The sequence below is a fragment of the Crassostrea angulata genome, chromosome 3 (genome assembly GCF_025612915.1).
Source record: "Crassostrea angulata isolate pt1a10 chromosome 3, ASM2561291v2, whole genome shotgun sequence".
NCBI classification, from domain to species: Eukaryota; Metazoa; Mollusca; class Bivalvia; order Ostreida; family Ostreidae; genus Magallana; species Magallana angulata.
This window is the reverse complement of record NC_069113.1, coordinates 28,992,502-29,016,789: the sequence shown is the minus strand read 5'-3', so window position 1 is coordinate 29,016,789 and position 24,288 is coordinate 28,992,502. Positions and strand designations below refer to the sequence as shown.

At 32.9% G+C, this 24,288-nt stretch overlaps 1 protein-coding gene across 4 annotated transcripts in view; it reads left to right on the top strand.

Annotated features, from left to right (window-relative positions):
- LOC128175819 (lysosomal acid glucosylceramidase-like) overlaps window positions 1-22,236 on the top strand; it is a 42,797-nt gene extending 20,561 nt beyond the window's left edge. The window contains exons 4-11 of one of the 4 annotated variants that reach the window (XM_052841661.1): window positions 3,476-3,609; window positions 3,703-3,875; window positions 9,241-9,478; window positions 13,608-13,832; window positions 14,196-14,359; window positions 14,520-14,642; window positions 21,682-21,730; window positions 21,917-22,236. In XM_052841661.1, the coding sequence (XP_052697621.1) occupies window positions 3,476-3,609; window positions 3,703-3,875; window positions 9,241-9,478; window positions 13,608-13,832; window positions 14,196-14,359; window positions 14,520-14,642; window positions 21,682-21,715 (1,091 nt within the window). In that variant the 3' untranslated portion in view covers window positions 21,716-21,730; window positions 21,917-22,236. Of the gene's footprint in view, window positions 1-3,475; window positions 3,610-3,702; window positions 3,876-9,240; window positions 9,479-13,607; window positions 13,833-14,195; window positions 14,360-14,519; window positions 14,643-21,681; window positions 21,731-21,916 lie in introns of those variants that run through there. The other 3 variants (XR_008242725.1, XR_008242726.1, XM_052841660.1) reach the window with 3 other exon arrangements.
- The last annotated feature ends 2,052 nt before the right edge of the window (window positions 22,237-24,288 follow it).

The following is a 24,288-nucleotide window of genomic DNA, read 5'->3' as shown; positions in this document are numbered from 1 at the left end:
GGTCCATATTATGATTAAATTAATAAATTATATTTATGAAATAGAATTTCATGAAATCGGAAACTACATTGGAGTTACAACATAACATGATTATTATGCTGTTAAATTTTGTGATGTGTAAATAAGAACACAAATCTTTGTATTTGACGTGGTTATTTCAGTTATTATTTCTATTAGTTGATAATCATGTTTTTATAACAATCTTAAAATTAAATATTTTCATTAGATGAACTCTTATCAATGCAGAGCAATTTCATCTTCTCATTTTATAAGCTGACATGCATAGCGCAGTAAACTGTCAATACATGTGTATGTTTTTAATTGAGAAATGAACAAATGTCGGGAATCAACTAACAAATCTATTTTTCCATTTAATAATAAAATTATCATTCATATATAAAGTTGGTGCTGCGTTAAATCACATGGAATCATAACGTGTTATGTCAGTATGCGTTTCCTGTGTATACATATAAAGTTTAATAAAGTTTAAGTCACGATCATTTTCTGTGTATACATGTAGTGATTAACAAACTCAGGGTAGAAAATGACATGCCCTTGGGGTTTTTCACACCTATTCATGACAAAAGAAAAAGTCTATATCGCGTAAGGCTTCGTCTAATCGCACAACACCTTACAGGAGAGAGAGAGAGAGAGAGAGAGAAAGAGAGAGAGAGAGAGAAAAAAGAGAGAGAGAGAGAGAGGAGAGAGAGAGAGAGATGTTTAGGCGTAATTTAACGTACACTTATGTGAAATATACTAATATCCAATACTAAATATTCATAAAATTAGAATTTATAAAAGAATATGGTACACTGTGATTGAATCCATCATGCAATGCAATTTCAGATTTGAGTCCACGTGCTGCACCTGTTAATCAAATCAGCCCGCTAGCTCTACCATGTGTTTCCTCCCTGATAAAGTTTCGTTCTGTTAGTTTTATTTTTGATAAAGAAAATAAGAAGTATGTCTAACAGTTAAGTTTTTTTACAATGTTTGTGATGCATGATATACTGTGTTTGGAGTTTAATTCATTGTGTTTTTTCTCTATCTCTTGTTTAGTTTATAATGGAGGTTTTTTGCGGGAAGGAACATCTTAAACACAATTAGCGGTCAAAGAATGCAGTAAAATGAATCAATTATTTGAAAATTGTTTGATATGCATGTAGAATTCTTGTTGGTCAATCGTTACACAGATTATCTACCTGCCTCATTCCTGTGTATTCTGTGCGTTCAAGCGTAGAGTAATTTCCTGTCAGTGCGATGGTTTCACACCTTTGTGTAAAACAATTGGGACTAAAGTCAAATGAAGTTAACTTTGACAGTCATAAAGCTTTGTGGTGGTGGGGTAAGGTTACGACAACGGGAAACGGGTTTACATATTTGTAGTAGCTTTATATTCAATAAGATTACATGTACATGCACACATAAAATTATATCAATACATTTACTGAAATGTTTAAATGTTTTTTTATCGGCATGAAATATCAACAGCAAAACTTTCAAAACATGTTCTTAATTTCTTTGAAATGTGTAGGAACATAAGAACGGTTTAACAACATTTCCTTCTCAAAAAAAAAAATCTAGTTATTCTGATAAGAGCGAGAGAGAGAGAGAGGGGGGGGGTTCGGTCGCGATCGAACGCTAACCTCCGTCACGGCGGGTAGCTGGTACACCATCACGACAACATGACAAGGGATACCCGCAATATCTTTCGATTACATAATTTTATGCAACTCTAGGTATCTCTAAGGCTTCTTACTCTCTATTTGTTATAATTCAGTGCAGAGAGATACACATTAATTTGATTTTTCACATTACGATGGGGCGTATTCGAAGGTGGCAAAGAAGTTGATGAGCAAGGAGAGGCTGGTAGACACTCAGTATCTTCCATCTCTCACAGCTTGGCCCTCATGTCCTGCTCACATCCAGCATGCAAGACCACAGCTCGATTGACTTCCTCAGGCCGGCCCCACTGAATGTCATACTCATTTCCACACTGAATATTCAAGTCAAACTGAGTCTTGAAGAACACACGGCTTCGCACTTAAAGATTGTCGTCGCAAACGTAATGCACTAGAAAGTGGGAATCCTCGCGCAATGACAAACGACGAGCCATACTAAAAGTAACGCAACACAAATTCACTAAAACGTGAATTCACAAAAAAATGTTCTTTACACGTAGAAGACCTTGTAAGAAATGAACGGAACGTGCTAAAAATACCGGGTTGGTTATTTCATAGGAGCCCTAATTTTTAATCACTTGCTCATCATTAGTTGACATGCATGGACTTCAACAACAAACAATACAAATATAGGTGGACCAATTAATTGTTAAGAAAACACAATCACACTGCGTACACATTTATAATTTTATTGGCATTAAAATCACTTCATGATAATTTTTAATTTAACAACCTTCTTAAAATATGATAATGGATTCGAAAATATTTTATTTGCAATTGCTGCACAAGTATTAAATTAAGTACTTTAATAATTTTTTTGATAGCTATGAAATACGTTTGTATACGATACTTTTCCATCGATAATTTTACCGTGGTGAGGACAGTTAGATGATGAGTTTACCGTGATGGGAACGCGGTATACCTGTCTCACCTGGCCGATCACCACGATATGTTTATACCGAGACAGGGCGCGGGAAACACGGGATCCGCGTTGCCTGTACTTTACAATATCATATTATGAATCAATATAATACAATATTATAAATACAATACAATATCATACTATAGTATACAAAATAAAATCATAAGTTACAATATTGTGATATATTATGTGAATATGATATTGTATTATATGATTCTTAAATGTATCATTTATATTATGATATTGTATTAAGTGCTCATATACAATAATGTATAACACGATACAATGTCAAATCATGTTATCTTTCATATTGCATCAATATTTATAATTATAATATTTTATTGTATTATATGATATTTATTGTATGAATCATAGGATGCTATATCTTATTTTATATTATTGTATTGATAAACATTGTATCTTATAATAATGTATGAAATAAACATAAAATTATCATACAATATTTTGAAATATGATATAGTAATACTATATTGTGTCAAAACAGTATCCATGTATATCCAAGATCATCAACTATGATTTTCATATACTATGATAAATGTTGTCTCATAAAGGTGATGCTTCATAAAGGAGATGCCTTGTCTCGGTGAGCTTTTTAATCTGTGATTACCTATGTTTATTAATTTTTATGAAAAGTCTTAATCACTTTTCAAAATATCAAATGATAGAGATTGTGAGGTATGGGTAATCATCGCACATTGGCAATGATATTACTGGGAGTTGTTTTAAACTGAAATTAAAATAACTATTGTGCTCACATTTGTGTTATTGAAATTATGGAGTCTTGAAACTAATTTTGAGCTAAAACTACTTCCCATTAGTATCCTATTCTCATTTCACAATTCTCATTTAGGTATTGAGTATACATTGGGAAGAATTCCTATGGCTAGCTGTGATTTTTCCATGCATCCATATTCCTATGATGACAATAGCGGGGATTTCAATTTGACCAAATTTTCGTTAACCCAAGAAGACAAAAAGTTTAAAGTAACAAAATCTTTATGATATTTGTCACATTTGGTGTAGACATAAAGTTTATAAACTTATATTCTTCTTATACACTTTTCCTTGTCTTGATAGATTCCTATCATACAAGCAGTCATGAGGACATACAAAAGAAACTTGACATTATTTGCGAGCCCCTGGAGTGCTCCCGCCTGGATGAAAACCAACAAAAACATGACTGGGAAGGGGACCCTGGTTGGAGAGCCCGGCGGGCCATACTTCAAGACCTGGGCAATGTATTTTGTGAAGTAAGATATGAATCAGTTTACTTTCACTAAAAGAGAACTTAAAGAATTTCAACAGGAAATAAATACCAGCATCAGAGTAGCTGGATCTAAAGAGCTGGATTCCATTAAGTTGCCGGACATGAATCATCAGAAATAAAGAAGGCGCGAAGCATTGATTTTGAACTGTTTTTATATCTGCTGTGAGATATGAACTGACTCTTAAGATTTAGTTACTGTTAGTAGTCCCCTACCGGTTTTCACCGGAGGGAACTATAGCTTTCCTCTGCATCCGTCAGTCCGTCTGTCCGTCCGTCCGTCAGTCTGTCCCACTTCAGTTTTCTACACTTTTTTTCTTTATGCGTTTGAGGAATAATATGAAATTTGCTGAACAGCTTCGAAATGTCAAACTACAGATCAAGTTTACACTTTTGTAACGTCTGGTTGACATATTTTCGAGAAAATTAATTTTTTATATTCCATTTTTTTAATGTTCAGGTTCGTTATCGGGTTTTGTGTGTATTGAATAAACGAGGAAAGTATGTAGTCAGTAATGATATTGTGATTCACTTGTACCATTCCTTTTAATGTTTCTAACAAACAATAAGTTCAATCTGTAAAATAGTGTCAAGCATTGTGTTGTAAATTTAATCGACGGTTTTTTTTGTATTATTACAATCGGGTTCGCTATCGGGTTAGTCTGTTGATTCAGGGAACAGAAGACGGTAAGAAATGATATTCTGCATTACAGTGCATTGTTTTCACAAATTTCTACCAGCAAATACTTAATGGACTTGGCGAAATTACTGGAGATAAAATAAAGAGTATTATTTAACCCATTTTTTATTTAATTTCTATATCAACTATGTAGTTTGAATTTTCTCTGTTCATTTATCTCTGATTAAAGCCTAACATCTCGTTTATAATAATTTTGAAAAAGATGAATGCGTCGAAGCTTTCATAGAATAATACAAACCGGTAGGGGACGTGTATTGCTTATGCAATACTCTCAGAATGCTTGTTATTGTGATAAATATATACTTCCAATTTTACACTAGGTAAAAAACCATTTGAGAGGAACTTTTTTTTTATAAAATGCAGTAAAGGTAAACATTATTTATTGTAAACAACTTCATTATTTTCAAAGAATGATGGTGATATGAATTCAGAAATTCATAGTGTGGTAATCAGGAAAATTGGATCACGCTCTTTAAAATTAACAATATAAATGAAAGTACTGAAGTTGTACTGAAAGCCGGTCTCTTGATGTGTCGTTTGCATATTTTGTAGTAAAAACTGGCAATCTCTCTCTCTCTCATGCTTTTAATGTCGGAAATGCGCCAGAGAGTGACTGAATTGTTTTGTTAGCAGCTATAAATAAAAATATGTCTGTCTAGTAGAAAAAAATCAACAGCTGTATTGAAATTTGAAACAAGCGTTATAAAATCAACCCCCTTCCCCTCATTACCTCTATGTGCAGCCAAACACTAATGCTTTGAAAAGTAGTTCATGGAAATTTATGCGCTTTGTACATGTGCCCAAAATGCATAGTCTTGTTTAAAAACACGTAATTAATAAGAGAGGAAAAAAATTCACACTAAATTTATTCGCAAACAAATAAAAAACCTATAGATTTGACATAACATGGCTCTCTGTGTAACTGTTTGGTGAAGTCTGGATTGGCAATTATCCAAAAATTCATGCTCTGCACCGCCTTTTAAATGCGCATAAGAAATAAGTTCTTTAAATTATTAAACCTATTTCTAGATTTTTATTCCATTTATTCAACTAAATTGTGTACAAAAAACCCAAATTTGCCTCCCTGGTTATTGACAACTAACTGAATTAAATAATGACAGTCTCTCTGATTTCTCAAACTTCTTCCTTATAACTTTTCTGTTAGGGAGAAATAAGTCTCCCAAAAATTAGGTTGGTACTTGTGATATGAAAGACTCTTTATGATGTTAAAAATTTAAACAGTTCTCTAAATTTCGTCAAATTTCAAATAGAGTTGGTTTTGGTAATGACTATAATTAAAGTCAAATTGGGTAAATTTACAAAAATCTTTATTATCTAAATTTATTTTTCTTCCCAGGCATTATGTTTCACATTTTTGTTAATATTTCTTTGTATGTACGCCTATTTCAAATATCAAGTTATAAGCAAGATACAGAGTTCATAACTCTTTGTTTTGTAAACAAAGCTGGAATATTATCATATTTTACATATGTGTTGTATTGGTGTAAGTTTCAATCTAATGTATTTTTCTTTTGTTGATAATAGTATTTATGAAGATATTGAATAAGTTTAAATTGTTTTTACGTGTCATTTTGTCTAAGAAATGGTAATTCGCTACATTACATTTTTTGTAAACAACTATAAGACTCTAGCTTTTTTAACATTACAATCAATTCTTACCTCTGTATCTCACTGGTAACTTGACTTTAACATTCTATATTTTGGTCAATCATTTAAAATGCACCAGTAAACCATTTTTTACATAAAAAATAAAAATAAAATTTTTGATCTCAAATCGTGTCCAAGTCCCTTTAACTTTATCATATATCTATATCGTGTGATTTTATATTTGCTTTATCCAACGAGTTGAAATGGTGAATATATATGATATAATATAACCATTTCAATGAATTGGATAAAGCAAATATAAAATCACACAATTATAAATGTTCTATTTATCTCATACAATTTATATTATGAAGCTTTTGAGACAACCCCGAATTGATTTTTTTCAAAGGTTAAAAGCGATGATACAATGTTGTGTTATGCGATTATTGCGACCTAGTGCAATGCAATTTAGTACGTCATATCGGAGATAAATCTAACTATTTTAATGTAAAGTTTCACTGAAATAAAGCTTGAAATAATTTTTTAGCTGTAAATATTTTTTCTTAGAGCTTAATCACCTGATTAAATGGAAATACTGATCAGAAGACTTGAATTAAGTTAGTTGACATACACAAAGTTGAGAATGCTCGTTTGTTTGAATTTACTCAAACAAGGAACAGTTGTTGATGTTTTATAAAACACACACTAGCCTAACAATTCGGAATTGAAAATATTGAATATGAATGCTTACTGGTGGTGGAAAAAAGTCTTACGAAGCATTATTTCAGTAAGTTCTTGTATATAAACACAACCAAAGCGTTCTGTTTTCATCGCGTCGTCAGAATGAACTCCTTAATAGCTAATGCACTTTGCAGTTTTATAAACTACACAGTGGCGTCGGAAGCAAATTATAAGTAAGGAGGGGCTAAACTTATAAAAATCTTGAATACTGTCATTGGTTACGATAATGTATAACCCCCCTTGGTTACGGTTATGTATAACACCACCCCCCCCCCCCCCCCCCCCCCCCCCCCCTTATAGCCCCCATCCAATTTGTTTTACAACTGGTCATATTTTTAGCTCACCTGAGCCAAAGGCTCAAGTGAGCTTTTCTGATCACAGTTTGTCCGTTGTCGTCGTTAACTTTTCACATTTTCATCTTCTTCTCAAGAACCACTGGGCAGATTTCAACCAAATTTGGCACAAAGCACCACTAGTTTGTTCAAATGAAGGGCCACGCCCTCTTTAAAGGCGAGATAATTGAGAATTATTGAAAATTTGTTGGTATTTTTCAAAAATCTTCTTCTCAAAAACTATTCGGCCTGAAAAGCTTAAACTTGTGTTGAGGCAGTGTAGTGTAGATTCAGGTTCAATTCATGGTCCCCGGGGGTAGGGTGGGGCCACAATTGGGGGATCAAGTTTTACATAGGAATATATAGAGAAAATCTTTAAAAATCTTCTTTTAAAAAAACAATTAGGCCAGAAAAGCTAAAATTAAAGTGGAAGCTTCCTTAGGTAGTGTAGATTCAAGTTTGTTCAAATCATGGTCCCGGGGGTAGGGTGGGGCCACAATGGGGGAATGGATTTTTACATAGGAATATATAGAGAAAATCTTTAAAAATCTTCTTCTCAAAAACTATTAGGCTAGGAAAGCTCAAATTAAAATGGAAGCATCCTCAGGTAGTGTAGATTCAAGTTTCTTCAAATCATGGTCCCTGTGGGTAGGGTGGGGCAACAATTGGGGGATCAAGTTTTACATAGGAATATATAGAGAAAATCTTTAAAGATTAAAATTATTAGGCCAGAAAAGCTCAAATTAAAATGGAAGCATCCTCAGGTAGTGTAGATTCAAGTTTGTTGAAATCATGATCCCTGGGGGTAGGATGGGGCCACAATAGGGGGATCATGTTTTACATAGGAATATATAGAGAAAATCTTTAAAAATCTTCTTCTCAAAAACTATTAGGCCAGAAAAGCTCAAATTTAAGTGGAAGCATCCTCAGGTAGTGTAGATTTAAGTTTCTTCACATCATGGTCCCAGGGGTAGAGTGGGGCCACAATTGGGATAAATTTTTATACAGGAATATATAGAGAAAATCTTTAAAAAAATTTCTTTTAAAAACTATTTGGGCAAGAAAGCTCAAATTGTAACCATCCTCAGATAATGTATATTCAAGTTTGTTAAAATCATGGTCCCTGGGGTTAGGGCGGGGCGACAGTGGGGGATAAATTTTTATATATAAAGAAAATCTTTAAAAATCTTCTTCTCAAAAATTTTTGGCCAGGAAAGCCCAAATTTGAGTGGAAGCATCCCCAGATCGTATAGATTTAAGTTTGTTTAAATAATAGTCATGGGGTATGATGAGGCCACAATGGGGGGTGAAATTTTACATAGGAATATATAAAGAAACTCTTTAAAAATCTTCTTTTTAAAGACTATTTGGCCAGAAAAGCTTAAACTTGTGTAGAGGCATCCTCGGATAGTGTAAATTCAAGTTTGCAAAATCACAGTCCCTAGTGATAGGGCGGGGCCGTGATGGCAGTTTGAATTTTTACATAGGAATATATTAAGAAAATCATTAAAAATATTCTGGGAAAGTTTTCGGTCCAAAACTCAGTACTTAGTGTGAAAGCACAGGTTAGGCAGATTTAAGTTTGATGAAACCATGATTCCCTAGAGAAAAGTGGGGCCACGAAATAGAGGGGGGGGGGGGTAAATAGGAATAGAGAAAAATTTTCTTACATGTACAAAAGGGGCTTGGTATTTACCCCCCAAAAAGAGGTGGATAAAAATTGGCAGATTTACTGTACTTAGTTGTCAAGATATTTTGATACTGTAATGCTTATTTGATCAGAATTAAGGCAATTGTTGCTCAGGTGAGCGATGTGGCCCCTGGGCCTCTTGTTTTTTTTTTTTAGTTTTGTAATTTGAAAAAAAAATTATTTACCTACCTACCTACACAACTTCAAAATTTAGGTTCGTGCTAGGGGAAACATAGATATTTTTAATGATGGCCTTGGTATATAATAACTACATTTTCAGGTTTTTGAAAGCTTATGCTAAGGAAGGTATTCCTATCTGGGGTGTAACCGGGCAGAACGAGCCTACTGATGGGTTCATCACAAACTTCTCATTTCAAGCTATGGGCTGGACACCTGAAATGCAGAGAGACTTCATTGTGAAGGATCTGGGTCCTGCACTACAACAGAACTCTCTTGGGCATGTGAAAATAATGATTCTAGATGACTCCAGACTGCAGCTCCCATACTGGGCAGAACAGGTAGATCTCTATTGAATGCCATTTTAAAATTTCATGTTTTTCATTTTATTGTTACAGTGTGGTTCCATTGATAGCAGATGTATGAGCAGTTTCTTCAATTACTTACACGTACCAGTAATACTTTTCATAAGATTTGGTGTCTTTCACAGCAAAAATTGTCTTGATTCATATGTGACATTTACAAATTTGGGCCTTTTGTGAACAATGGTCTGAAAACAATGGAAAGATGAAATGTTTGAGATAGATAGATAGATATATATATATATATATATATATATATATATATATATATATATATATATATATATATATAATTCTGGTTGTAACGTGCTTTCTGATTGGCTAAAAAATTATTTTATATCTTATAAAGAATGTTGTCTACGTCATAGTAAGACTAACGTCAAAAACGTATCAATACACCTGACATTACGTTTGAATTTTGTACAATTTTATGTCATTTTAAAGGTCAAATAACCGTTTTTATCTACAATGAAGGGTAAAAAGATTAATTTATGAGCAATGAATTCAATATTTATTAGTTTTATACGATATAAAATGGTTTGAAACAGTTTACGCTTTTTTATAAACCGCTTCGCGGTTTATAAAGCGTAAACTGTCCCAAACAAACAAATATTGAATTCATTCCTTAAATAAACACAAAGAATAAGTCCAATGCTCAAACAACTTTTATCTTTAGCGCTTTCGCCCTACCGGGCTCTTCAGTAGATTTAAACAAAGTAAACATGAACATTATGACGTCAATCTCGTGACGTTAGGTAGGCAGCGTTATACAAACAAAGTGTTTAAGATGTGATTGTGACGTCAAAACATAGTGACGTCAAAACAAAATACAGTGCATAAAAAGAGTCAACACAGTTATAATGATAGAAATCCAGTGTCTCTTGTACATAATTATATACATGTATATATATGTTAAAGAGATATTATATGCAGATGTTAAAAATACATAATATTAAGGTGGATCACTACACCGTGAAATATTTTCTCAAATCAACAGAAATTTACTTGATTATGATAGATATCATAATGGATAAGAAGTATTTAAGTCTAATAAGAACAAAAAATGTTCAATTTTGGATGAAAAAGTACATTTTCAAAAATTTAATCCAGTGAACATGAACAAAAGCTCCTGGCGGATTGGAACTCATGATCAGCAGTTCAGAAGCCCAATACATTAACCACTGAGCTACGACGATATAACACACAATCGAACGATATAAACAGTTTAACAAAACATTTAAATCGCCATCTTGTGACGTAGTGTCTTAAAAAGTATAGGTGTAGGTGTAGTGAGGTACCTTAAGAATTTAACTTAGGTTGAAACAGTTTAACAAAATCATTGGACTTATTCTTTGTCTTTATTCATCCCCGATACCAAGAAAAGGATATATATATATATATATATATATATATATATATATATATATATATATATATATATATATATATATATATATAATCCAAAATGTTCCAAAGTTTCTATTCACTAGTGCTTTCTGGATTTACATCCTTCTTCAGGTGAATGTACATAAGATATGTTCATTAAGGTCTTCCGTTGGAAACGGAAGACCTTATTGTTTTCGTTCGGTTTCTTTTTCCCTATTATTATTAGCTCACCTGAGCCAAAGGCTCAAGTGAGCTTTTCTGATCACAATTTGTCTGTTGTCTGTCGTCGTCATTGTTGTCGTCGTCGTTGTAAACTTTTCACAATTTCATCTTCTTCTCAAGAACCACTGGGCAGATTTCAACCTTTGCAGTTGACCAGACAATTGACCAAGTTTAAAAATATATATATATATATATATATATATATATATATATATATATATATATATATATATATATATATATATTTATATATACATACACTTTTAATTAACTTTTATTGGCATGTGAGAAATTTTCGTGGGGTTCGCGAAAGCCTCGTCGTAGTGAATATTTCTTGCCGCGAACTAGTCTTTTCGTATGGTTGTTATAACAAAACACAGGTCTGGATAAGGCTTGGTCACGAACAGTAGTCGTCACGAACCAGTTTATAAGTAGTAAATTGCGAAATAAATTCACTGCGAATAAATGTTGGTTAACAGTATAATAAAAAACTTTAAAACACTGTTTCAAAATATTTCGACCGTGTTACCGGTCTTCATCAGTCGGTATTTGGAAACACCAGCTGATGAAGACCTGTAGCACAGTTGAAATATTTTGAAACAGTGTTTTTAGCTCACCTGAACCGAAGGTTCCCCAGGCGGGGTTCAAAGTTTAACATAGAAATACCTTAGGAAAATGTATAAAAAATCTTCTTCTCAAGAACCACTGCACCAGAAATGCCAATATTTACACAAAAGCTTGTATGTATAATGAAGATTCTAAATTGTAGAAATCGTGACCCTCGGACCAAGACTGGGGCCCCAGGCGGGGTTCAAAGTTTAACATAGAACTACATATGAAACATGTTTAAAAATTTTCTTCTCAAGAACCACTTCACCAAAAATGCCAATACATACACAAAAGGTTGTATACATAGTGAAGATTGTAAAAATCGTGACCCCCGAACAAAAAGTGGGGCCCCAGTAGGGGTTTAGATTTTAACATATGTAGGAAAATGTTTTAAAATCTTCTTCTCAAGAACTATAGTGCAACTGTTTGGGATATTACTATACATACATGTACATCCTTAAATAATGTAGATTCAAAAAATTGTAACTCCCGGACAATTGATGGGCACCAAGAGGGGTTCAAAATTTAAACATTTTAAAAAACATAAAGGAAAAGTTTAAAAATTTTCTTCTCAAGAACTACAATGTTTTAGTTTGTGGAATTTCTATGCATGCATCCTTCGCTTATGTAGATTCCTAATTGGTAAAATCGTGACCCCCGGACCAATACTGGGGCCCCAAGATGGGGTCAAAATTTATTAAAGAAATATAAAGGTAACATGTTAAAAAATCTTCTTCTCGAGAACTACAATGCTTCAATTTGTGAGATTACTATCATGCATACAACCTTGGATAATGAAGGTTCGACAGTTTTAAAATAGTGACCCCTGGACTAATACTAGAGACCCAAGATGGGTTTAAAGTTAAATGTAGAAGTACCGGTATATATGGAAAATGTTTCAAAATCTTCTTTTCGAGAACTACAATGCATCAATTTGTCAGATAACTACGTCAGCACCCTCAAATAGTGTAGATTCGAAATTATAAAAGCCGTGATCTCAATCTAATACTGGGGCCCCAAGAGGTGTTCAAAGTTTAGCATAGAAATATAGAGGGAAAATGTTGAAAAATCTTTTTCTAGGGAACTATAATGCTTCAGCTTGTGAGATAACTAGGCAAGCATCCTTAAATAATGTAGATTCCAAATAATTAAAACTTTAGCACTGGACTAATACTGTGGCCCCAAGAGGGGTTCAAAGTTTAACATAGAAAGATATATTGAAAATGTTTTTAAAAAGTTTTTCTCGAGAACTATAATGCTACAGTTTGTGAGATTACTATGCAAGGATCCTCAAATTGTGTAAACTCTAATGTAGTGGAACCAAGAGTTATCTTTCTTGTGTTCTGTACAGTCTGAGAGTTATTCCTCTTGAAGTGGAACTCTGCTATGTTCAGTTTTTCAGGTTGTGTACGTGCGGTCCCACCGCAGTGCTTCACATTTTCATTCCTATGTTACTATTTATGTTGTTCAAGCCAACCATAAACCTCGGACCATAACTGGGTCCCCAGAAAGGGGTTCAATGTTTAAAATAGAAAAAGCATAATTATGCTACGAAATGTAATGTTACAAGGAACTGCTGTTCAGGTGAGCGATGTGGCCCATGGGCCTCTTGTTAAGTTTTTTATTATTCTGATTTCACTGAAAAAGATACTTTGGATGTATAGATAGATAGATAGATAGATAGATAGATAGATAGATAGATAGATAGATAGATAAAAAGTAAAAAAGAAAACACGAAAAACACGGCAATCATGTTTTTTGTGTTTTCTTTTTTACTTTTTATAACTTGCCGACCACTTTTGATTTTATTGTATTTCAATATAGATATAGATATATATATATAAAATTGTCTTAAAGTATATTTCAATGCTGATGGTGCTAAGGTGTTCAGGTTTTCAGAAGTGAGGAAGCCAGAAAATATGTATCAGGAGTAGCTGTTCACTGGTATCAGGATTTTATAACCCCAGCTGTGGCCCTCTCCAGTACCCATAAAAAATTCCCAGAGAAATTCATACTAGCTACTGAGGCCTGCTCTGGGGCCATGCCATGGGATATCCCCAAAGTATCTCTAGGGAGCTGGAAAAGAGGCGAGGACTACGCTCATGATATTATACAGGTAGCCAATTCTGTCGATATTGCTGATACAGCAAAGATTTAATGTTCTATGCCTCCTGATAAAACACCTCAAGAATATAGGTTGCCTCTTTCTTTAATGCTGCACTTTTATTTCTTTAATATTGCATAGCAGTTTTTTGAAATCTTGATTGTTATAATTGCAGGCATTGAGCTGACTTTGATAATTAGGAGATTTCAGTAGTGTAATATGTTGAAATTTTAAAAATTACTTGTATTATACCTGTAGATTAATTTTTCAAAGCAATAATAGAGGTGTATTTTGTGTAATGGATTTAAAACTATGCAAGTAAAGCATTTATTGATTGCCTTAAAAACATATTGTGACAAAAGTGTTGCATTGTAGGACTTGAATAACTTTGTAAGTGGGTGGACCGACTGGAACATTGCCCTGAACATGGAGGGTGGACCAAACTGGGTAAAAAACTTTGTAGACAGTCCAGTGATTGTTAATGCTAAGAGCGATGAATTCTACAAGCAACCTATGTTTTATGCACTAGGCCATTTCAGGTGAGATGAAGAAATGTTTATATATATACATTGTATTTCAAAAGTCATGTTGCTTTAATTACCCACAAACAATTGAAAACAAACAAATGATTTAAGATCGTTTGTGAATCAATTTTGAAATGACATGTCTTGATTTTATAGTATTTTTTTTTTTAAATAGCAAGTTTATTCTACCCATGTCAAAAAGAGTTGAGCTGGTACCAAACCAAAATCTTCCAAAAGATATGTACATTGTTGGATTTCAAAGACCAGACAAAGCCATTGCTTGTATATTACTCAACAGGTAAGGAGATAACATGAACTATTTTGGAACCTGCACTATTGCTTTTGAATTCATAGAACATCATGAGCTTTCTCCTGTATGGATGCCTCTTCTCACAAGATTTGAATTCTAATTATTGTAACAGGTGTTTAAATTCTAAATCATCTTAGGAGCTTTGACTGATGTTTGTAGTTATATCTTTACAACTGAAGTTATGTGTCTTGCATTGCAAGAAGTATAATTCTAACTGAAATCAAGACTATCAGACTGATGTCTATAGCAATTTGTCTTAATATTCCAATATCCTCTTTTGGCATGTTAAAATTTGTTTTATAACAGGAGTTATGTCTTTTTTGTCAAGAATAATGTCTAAATGAAAGGATTTTCTATAGGAGGTAAAGCAATCTAATTAGAATAAAAAACCGCTTCTCTATGATACGAGATCTAACAACATAGGAGGTCATCTTAGAGCGACCTTTAAAGTATGAAGAAACATACAAATTTAAGCCATTCAGATTCAAGCTTTGATAAACAAGACTTTAAATACTTGATCATCTAATTTATACCAAGTTAGTTTTTCATGCCAAAATTGTATAATATCTGTTTGATCTGCTATTCTTCCTTGAATGCAAACACCAATAACACAAACTTAATTAATGCACTTTGCCAGGATTTTGTTAAAAACATGAGACATCTTTAAGCAATTAGGTTCTTTGATGATAAAGAACTAAAAAAAAAGTGAACTTAAAAGACTTAAAAGGTAAAAGTTTTTTGGAGCAAATGCCCTTTGATAACCATATCTAAATTACTGTTGGTCCTATCATCACCAAACTTGCATGGATGGTTGGTCTTATGATACTCATGCACTTAACAAGGCTTGAATGCTGAATTTGAGTCATACATTTTGGATGCTGGATGAGGATAAGGATTTTGGAGCTGGTGCCATTTGATAACCATATCTAAATTACTACTGGTCTTATCCTCATTAAACTCTTATGGATGATGTGTCTTAAGATACTTTTGCACCTGACAGGTTTGAATGCCGAATCTGAGCCATAGGTTTTGGATGCTGGAGGAAGATAAGGGTTTTAAAGCAGTAAGGTTTTTGGAGCTGGTGCCCTTTAATGACCATATCTACTACTGCTGGTCCTATCCTCAACAAACTTGCATGGTGGTGCACCGGGCCATCTAATAAACTTAAAAGTCTTGGATGCTGAATCTGGGCTATGAAAGTCAGATGCTGAAGGAGGTTTAGGTTTATTTAGTAGATTAAAGCTTTTGGAGCAGGTGAACTTAAATTACCACATCTAAGTTATTCCTGGTCCTACCTTCACCAAACTTGCATGGATGATGTATCTTATGTAACTTAAGCACTCAACAGGCTTGGATGTTGAAGTTGAATCTGAACCATAGGTTTCAGATGCTTGATGAGGTTGAGGATTTTGGAGCTAGTAGATTTTTTTTAAGCAGGTTCCCTTTAGCAGCCATATCGAAGAGAATACTTTTTCTAACTCCATCAAACTTGGATAGATGATGCATTTTGTAAAGTTTTGACACTGGTACACTTGACAGGCTTAAATTATGAATTTGATTCAACGGTTTCAGATGCTGGAGAAAATTAAGGTTTTTAGAGAAGGTGCCAATTGATGGTCATATCTGAGTTATTATTAGTTTTATATTTACCAAACTTCGAAGGATGATGGATCTAGAGAGATTGATACACTTGACAGATATGAATGCTGATACTTAGCTGTAGATTTTGGATGCTGAAGGATATTAAGGTTATTGAGCCCTTTAAATGGCTTTGATGGCCATATCTTAGTTATTTTTGGTTTATCTTAAAAACAAATCTGGATTGATGAGTATCTTGTGATACTTGACCGGCTTGGATGCTAAATTTGAGCCATAGGTTTTGGATGCTGGAGAAGGTTATGGATTTTGGAGCTTGTTTATTTAAACTTGCGTCTAAATGGTTGATTTAACTATGTAAGTGAATAACAGAGTGAGATCTAGATACTGGAAGTGATCTTATTTAACCTGACACTCACCCTGATGTTTATGTTTAAGATTTAAGAACAACTCAAATTTGTTTTAGGTCTTTGAACTGGTTTCATATTAAAGGAAATTCTGTTTATGTCCAATGAGACTTGCACAATCAATATAACTATTGAAGTGTAACACAGAGGAAGCTTCAGATACAGAACTTGATCTTGATTATCTTGATGCTAAGAAAACCTTTTCCTACCTCAAACTTTCATGATGGATGTTATTGTTTAAATATTATATACCATCATTCCAATTCCTTTTATCTTGAATCATATGATATTATGTTTTATTAATAATATGATATTTTCAGTATGATATGATACAATATTGTATTATATTATATATGTATTATGTTATTGTATCATATAATTTGATACAACTTCTTATTGTATTATATTGTATCAAATGATATACTTTTTTATCGGTGCATCTTTTTACCCCAATGAACCCCAATGATACCCCAATATAAATACGTGTGTGTGTATATATATATAATTTTCGTTATCATCACTGCATCATTTCTAGAATGTATAAAAATGAACAGTTAAATTTTAAACAAAAATTATGAGCTTGAATGATTAATAAATTATCTGTATTGTTAACATTGTTACAAACCGAACACCCTAGCCGATTGCCGCAAACATTTTAGCCCGAGATCAAATCGCACAGAAAAAGTGGGTTCAATTAAAATACAAAGCTTGATCTAAATATCATAAACATGTCTTTCTGTATAAGAAAATGATGCATTGCATTACCAAGGAATTATATTACATACAAGTTAAATAAATATTTATGCAGATACACATTCTGTGTACAACTTGTTAGCATTGTTTTCATTACCGCAAAACCTAGCCGATCGCCAAGAAGCCAAAATTTCACATGGAAAATAACGAGTTCAATTAAAATACAATTCTTGTTTAAAGTAAACTAGATGATATCCCGCGCCAGCGCAAGAATTAATACTTTACGCATTAATATGATACAATGTTAATATGTTGAAGCATATTTTTTTTTCATTGTTGTATATTCTGTGTTTGATTTTTTTTTGGCGTCGAGCGAAGCTCGAAAGCCATCTAGGGATCGTACGTCCGGAAGTTACATTTTTAGGAGCCAAACAACTCAAATGAGTGCAAAGTTTTCGTATGTGTTTGAAGAAAAATAGATGACATATACTTCAATTTCGAGCAGAACTGTACGTCAACAAAACAAGTTTGCAGATTCGAAATGGTTGCCGTCTTTAAAAATGTTCACATTTTATTGAAAACAACATGTCTCGGTTTCAGCGGATGAATACATTAGCACCGAGACACATGCGATAGCTGGGCTAACATACTCAATTTGGTTATGAAATGTACTAGCCTGCAAAATAGATTATTTTGTATCCATATCGAAAATTGACAATGCACAAATGTTTGATCTTGTAGGAACAAAACTTCCTAATCGAGCGATAAGTACATCTACAACCAAAAGTTATTTTAAACCAACTAGTGAACTACTTTCACTTTGTAAACAATGTGAATGGGTGCTTTCTTTTATCTACCCCTGATCTTTTCGGACCGTGTCATTTGGACCCTTGTGAATTTTAGATGAAATTGATAATAAGAGACAGAGTGGTTATCAGCAGTATACAATATATAGAATTAAACACAATAATAATTTTAATATTTATTTCCATATAAATAGAGAAAAAAAAATCTAAACGTTTTTTAACTCCTAAGAAATTTCTATATTAAACTTAAATTTTCAATTGAAATTCAAAACTTTTTAAGAATTAGGTGAGCAAATTTGTAATGAATTGTAATTTTATTAGTTATGTGATAAATAACATTTTTTATTTTTTTTTAAAGTTGACTAATGTATTTTATTTCTATTTTCTATAATTTATGAAAAAAAATACCAGCTTTTGAAATTGGTCATTTTTTGGCAAAATATTGCATATAGGGTACCCTCATTGTACGGATAAGTCCTCCTACAGTTTTCAAAATAGGAAGTTGGTCTTTTGCAGATCAATTGTACATATATCAGAGGTATGCATATTGCTAGGATTTTGATTTTCGATAATTTATGAAAAAAATACCAGCTTTTGAACTTGGTCATTTTTTGGCAAAATATTGCATATAGCGTACCCTCATTGTACGGATAAGTCCTCTTACAGTTTTCAAGATAAGAAGTTGTTCTTTTGCAGATCAATTATACATATATCAGAGGTGTGCATATTGCTAGGATTTTGATTACTGATAATTTGTGAAAAAAATACCAGCTTTGAAGTTAGTCAATTTTTAGCAAAATATTGCATATAGGGTAACCTCATTGTACGGATAACTTTTCCTACAGTTTTATAGATAAAAAGTTGTTCTTTTGCAGATTAATTGTACATATATCAGAGGTGTGCATATTGCTAGGATTTTGATTACTGATAATTTATGAAAAAAATACCAGCTTTTGAACTTAGTCATTTTTTGGCAGAATATTGCATGTAGGGTACCCTCATTGTACGGATAACTCCTCCTACAGTTTTCAAGATAGGAAGTTGGTCTTTTGCAGATCAATTATACATATATCAGAGGTGTGCATATATCTAGGATTTTTATTTCTGATTATTTATGAAAAAAATACCAGCTTTTGAACTAAGTCTTTTTTTTAGCAAAATAGGATATGGGTTGACATGGATTATGGATACAGTTCACATATAAAAAGAAAACCCGGTTAGCTGTCACATTGACAGCTTTTCATTTGTTTAAAAAATTATTTAGGTTTTTACTCTTCAAATTAACTTTAACTCGACGCCATTGTGGCCCTTCAGGCCTTTGATTTTCTTATTACGCTTTCTTAACCTATTTTTTAAAATAAATGTAAAAGATTATCTGCATGGCTAGATATTTAGAGGAGCGGACAGGGAAGAAAAATCTTAACTGAAATTGATGTTAGATATATCTTTATGATCTTAATTCTTTTTATTGCAGGATTAAAAAACTTGTTTTGATTTTATTTCAAACCAGTATATAGGTATTTAGTGCGTTGTATCTCTAAATTTTGTTCTGTAGGTCAAATTAATATATATTACCTGATAATTTTTATAACTGTCTCAGATAAGAATTTCAAATTAAGGTTTTTTTTTTCTTAAATGAGGCCCCCCCCCTCCTCCACTTTATTAATCTCCCCCATTATAGCACCTTATGCTATACCCTGGCGTCGGCATCGAATTCAGACCTCGTTAAAGTTTTTTTTGCAGGTCCTGTATCTAAGTTACTACTTGTCCTATCTTCACCAAACTTGCATGGATGATGTATCTGGACCTACATATAGACTCGAAAGACTTGGATGCTGAGTCTTGGCCATGAATTTCAGATGCTTAAAAATGATAAAATACACCATATCTCAAAATTTTGATTATTGACCTTATATAAATTTTATGCCAACAGAATAAGGTCAGTATAGATAGTTTAATACCATAAATGTTTTTGTATTATCATCATTCAATTTTTTGTAAAATTGGATAAAAAATGGGTAGGGATTTGAAAACTGATAGAGGAAATTCGGACTGGAATATTTTCTAAAATTGTTGCAGAAATATTAATGCTTATTTAGTGCCACTACCATTCATAAACTGTATCTTATTTTTTAAAGTGTTTTATTATTTGTAGCATTTTTACCATTAAGAAAATCTCAATCATAGTGTAAAATTTTATGGGATTTTCCTTTATTTTTCAAAAAATATGCAATGGCAATTAACTAAAAAAGTAGGTCATTGACCTACTTTTCTGAAAGTGAAAATTAACACTACAAGGAAAGGTCTATAAGACACAATAGATGGTTTTTCATTATCATCGGTGGGTTTTTATTTCATTTTGAGTAAATGTCATCATTAATTAACAGTATTAAAACACTCTAAAATATATTTGTATGAATACATCCAAATGGAGGTTTTTTGTCTTTACGTCTTAAATAAATTTATTTTTTATAAGTATTCTTTTAACTGACAATGCCAAATTTTTGTTTGTTAATGATAAATTCTTTGATAAATTCTAAAGGAGCTAATAAGAACATCAAAGACAAGTGTGGCTGAATTCATTTGTCCCAAGGGGGCCATTATCTGAGCCATGGTTTAGATGGAGCATGTGTTTAGGGAAAATTGATAATCTGTAAAATGGGCGGTGGTTTTGGGGCTATTTTAAAACTGTTTCATGTAAACCAGTAGTTTCTATAATTATAATGAAATAAATAATATCATTGTTAATAAAAAAAGTTAACTATTTTTTAGAAGTTGTTTATTATTCACCAATACGCCACCTGGCGTTTATTTTTGTGCGTCCGCTTGTTTTACATATACGTATGTTGATGTCTGTTCGTTTTGCATTTATGTATGTTGGTTTTACGTTTTGTTTGTTTGATTTGTATAAAAACACCTTTGGTTGATTTTATGTAAATTTATATTGCAAAGAAAAGACTGTTGGTTTTGTATTTATAGTCATTGCTGATATTATTTTGCATTGTTGAATTTAAAATACCATTGATTTTGTAAAAATGTATTTTTTGCCCTTTCCGCTGCCCATACTTATTTGAAATTTGAATTTGAATAAAAATCTTTGATTTTAGTTACAATGTATAAGATACAAACAATATCACACTGTTGTGTTGATCTTGTCCCTGGTATCAGCCTTGGATGGTATCGGGCTTGGGCCAATACCAACTACTTGGGCTGATACCAGGGTTGAGTTCAAAACAATAGTGTGATATTCTATTTAATCGTTTCTAATGGAAAGAATGTTTCTGATCTGTTGATTCAGTTTATGCTACTGAAAAAATGGACGATATGATTTGTAATTCCAGTTCTATCTCAAGAGAATATACAGGGACATAACTGTCTCCAATTTAACTTGATCAGATATCAATGTCTCCATCTTTGTTAGCCAAGGGTTTCTGATCCCCTACTCTCCGTCACATTTAATTAATTGAGATTTTGACAATTTTTATTTATTTTTGCATTAATATTCACTAAATTCTTTTTTTGAAGTTCATTAAAAACTAGAGATGATTTTCTCAGGTAAAGAACAGACTACCTGGTATAATTTTTTTTTTTATTTAAATACAGGTCACACCTAATTAAATGATCAAATTGCCAAATAAATGATTCATAAATGTTAAGGTTGATAAATGATTTGAAGTGTAAGATTGCTGTTTCTTTCACAACGCTGTGTAAAAATCTGTGTAATGACTGCTATCCTCATTTTTTTCTTTTTTTCCTCCAGATCAAATGAAAATATAACATTGGCACTTCGAGATCCTTCCACAGGGTATATAAATACTGACCTAACACCTCATTCAATACAGACTGTATTGTGGTGGCCTTCCTAGCCATGTTGGCTGTAACAATCATTTGATGTCTTCAGTTATTGATCATCTGTGATAGTCTGAACAGTGCAATATACAAGTATATTAATTTTTCTTTCATCTTCCTTGTTTATTTTTTTATTATGAATCCATTGTGAAAGTCAGTATAATGTATAACATTGTATATATACGCTTTCCAATGACTTTGTTTGTAATAAATGTACTACAAATCAAAATTTGTTTTATGGTTCTATTAAACAACTGTAATTGGCAGGTGTCTTGTAATGGGAGTGTTAATTATCATTCAGGTTGTAGCATAGATAGAAAATGTAGCTGAACCCTGTCAAAATCTTTGACCTTGACCATATATTTTTATACCTCTCACAAACAAAGTTTGTGGCGGCCGGTATATATTGTTTTCGGGGGTAAGTAGGAATCACCTTCTGTCTGTTTGTGCAATCGTGTCCGGTGCTTAGCTTCCTTATGAAGAAACATTGAACATTTTTAGGTCACCTGAGTCACTCAGGTGACCTATTGCAATTGGTCTTCGTCCGTCGTCGTGCGTTGTGCGTCGTGCGTTAACAATTTTACATTTTTAACTTCTTCTTGAAAACTACCAGGCCAATCGTTACCATTTTTGGTGTGAAGCATCTCTATGGTAAGAAGAATCTAAATTGTGAAATTTATGGCTCTACCACCCCTGGGGTGCCATGGGCGGGGCCAAATATGCAAAAAAAGCCAAATTTTCAAAAATCTTCTTCTCTACTTCCACACATGTGAGGAAAAAACTGAATGCATGGTTATGATGTCCATGAGGCCCTCTACCAAAATTGTGAAATTTATGGCCCCAGGGTCAGGGGTTCTGGCTCTAGGGTGGAGCCAATATGGCCATATAGTAAAAATGTATTTAATCTTAGAAAATCTTCTTCTCTACTCCCATATATATTTGTTAAAAACTAAATGCATGGTTATGATGTCCATGAAGCCCTCTACCTTAATTGTGAAATTCATGACCCCTGGGTCAGGGGTTCAGGCTCTAGGGTGGGGCCAATATGGCCAAATAGTAAAAATGTATTAAATCTTAGAAAATCTTCTTCTCTACTATCATATATATTTGTTAAAAACTAAATGCATGATAATGATGTCCATGAAGCCCTCAACCTAAATTGTGAAATTCATGACCCCTTTGTTAGGTGTTCATGCTCTAGGGTGGGGCCAATATGGCCATATAGTAAAAATGTATTAAATCTTAGAAAATCTTCTTCTCTACTCTCATATATATTTGTTAAATAATTTGTTAAATACTAAATGCATGATTATGATGTCCATGAAGCCCTCTACCTAAATTGTGAAATTCATGACCCCTGGGTCAGGGGTTCAGGCTCTAGGGTGGGGCCAATATGGCCAAATAGTAAAAATATATTAAATCTTAGAAAATCTTCTTTACTACTCCCATATATATTTGTTAAAAACTAAATGCATGTTTATGATGTCCATGAAGCCCTCTACCTTAATTGTGAAATTCACGACCCCTCGGTCAGGGGTTCAGGCTCTAGGGTGGGGCCGATATGGCCAAATAGTAAAAATGTATTAAATCTTAGAAAATCTTCTTCTCTACTCCTATATATATTTGTTAAAAACTAAATGCATGATTATGATGTCCATGAGGCTCTCTACTAAAATTGTGAAATTCATGACCCCTTTGTTAGGTGTTCATGCTCTAGGGTGGGGCCAATATGGCCATATAGTAAAAATGATTTAAATCTTAAAAAATCTTCTTCTCTACTCCCACACATGTGGGCAAAAAACTGAATACATGGTTATGATATCCACAATCTCCTTTACCTAAATTGTGAAATTCATGGCCCCTGGGTCAGGGGTTCAGGACATGAGGGGGGGGGGGGGGCAATATGGCAATAAAGTGTTAATGCATATAATGTTTAAAAATCTTCTTCTCTATTCTCACACATCTGTATAAAAAAAACCAACTAATAATTATGTTTACCAGGAAGTCCTCTACTAAAATTTTAATTTTCATGTCCCCTGGGGTATGGGTTTTGACTCTAGGGCAGGGCCAAAATGGATGTATAGATGTTAATGCATATAACGTTAAAAAATTATCTTCTTTACTCCCACACACCTGAAAGGAAAACTAAATTCATTATTTTGTAGACCAGATCTTTTAGTTTTTCACCAAAATTATAGGTTTCACAGTTCTTTTTGAATTAAATGTGGTTGTCATTACAAATTTATAATTTTTCTACTCCAGTATGAAACCTAATTAATTAGA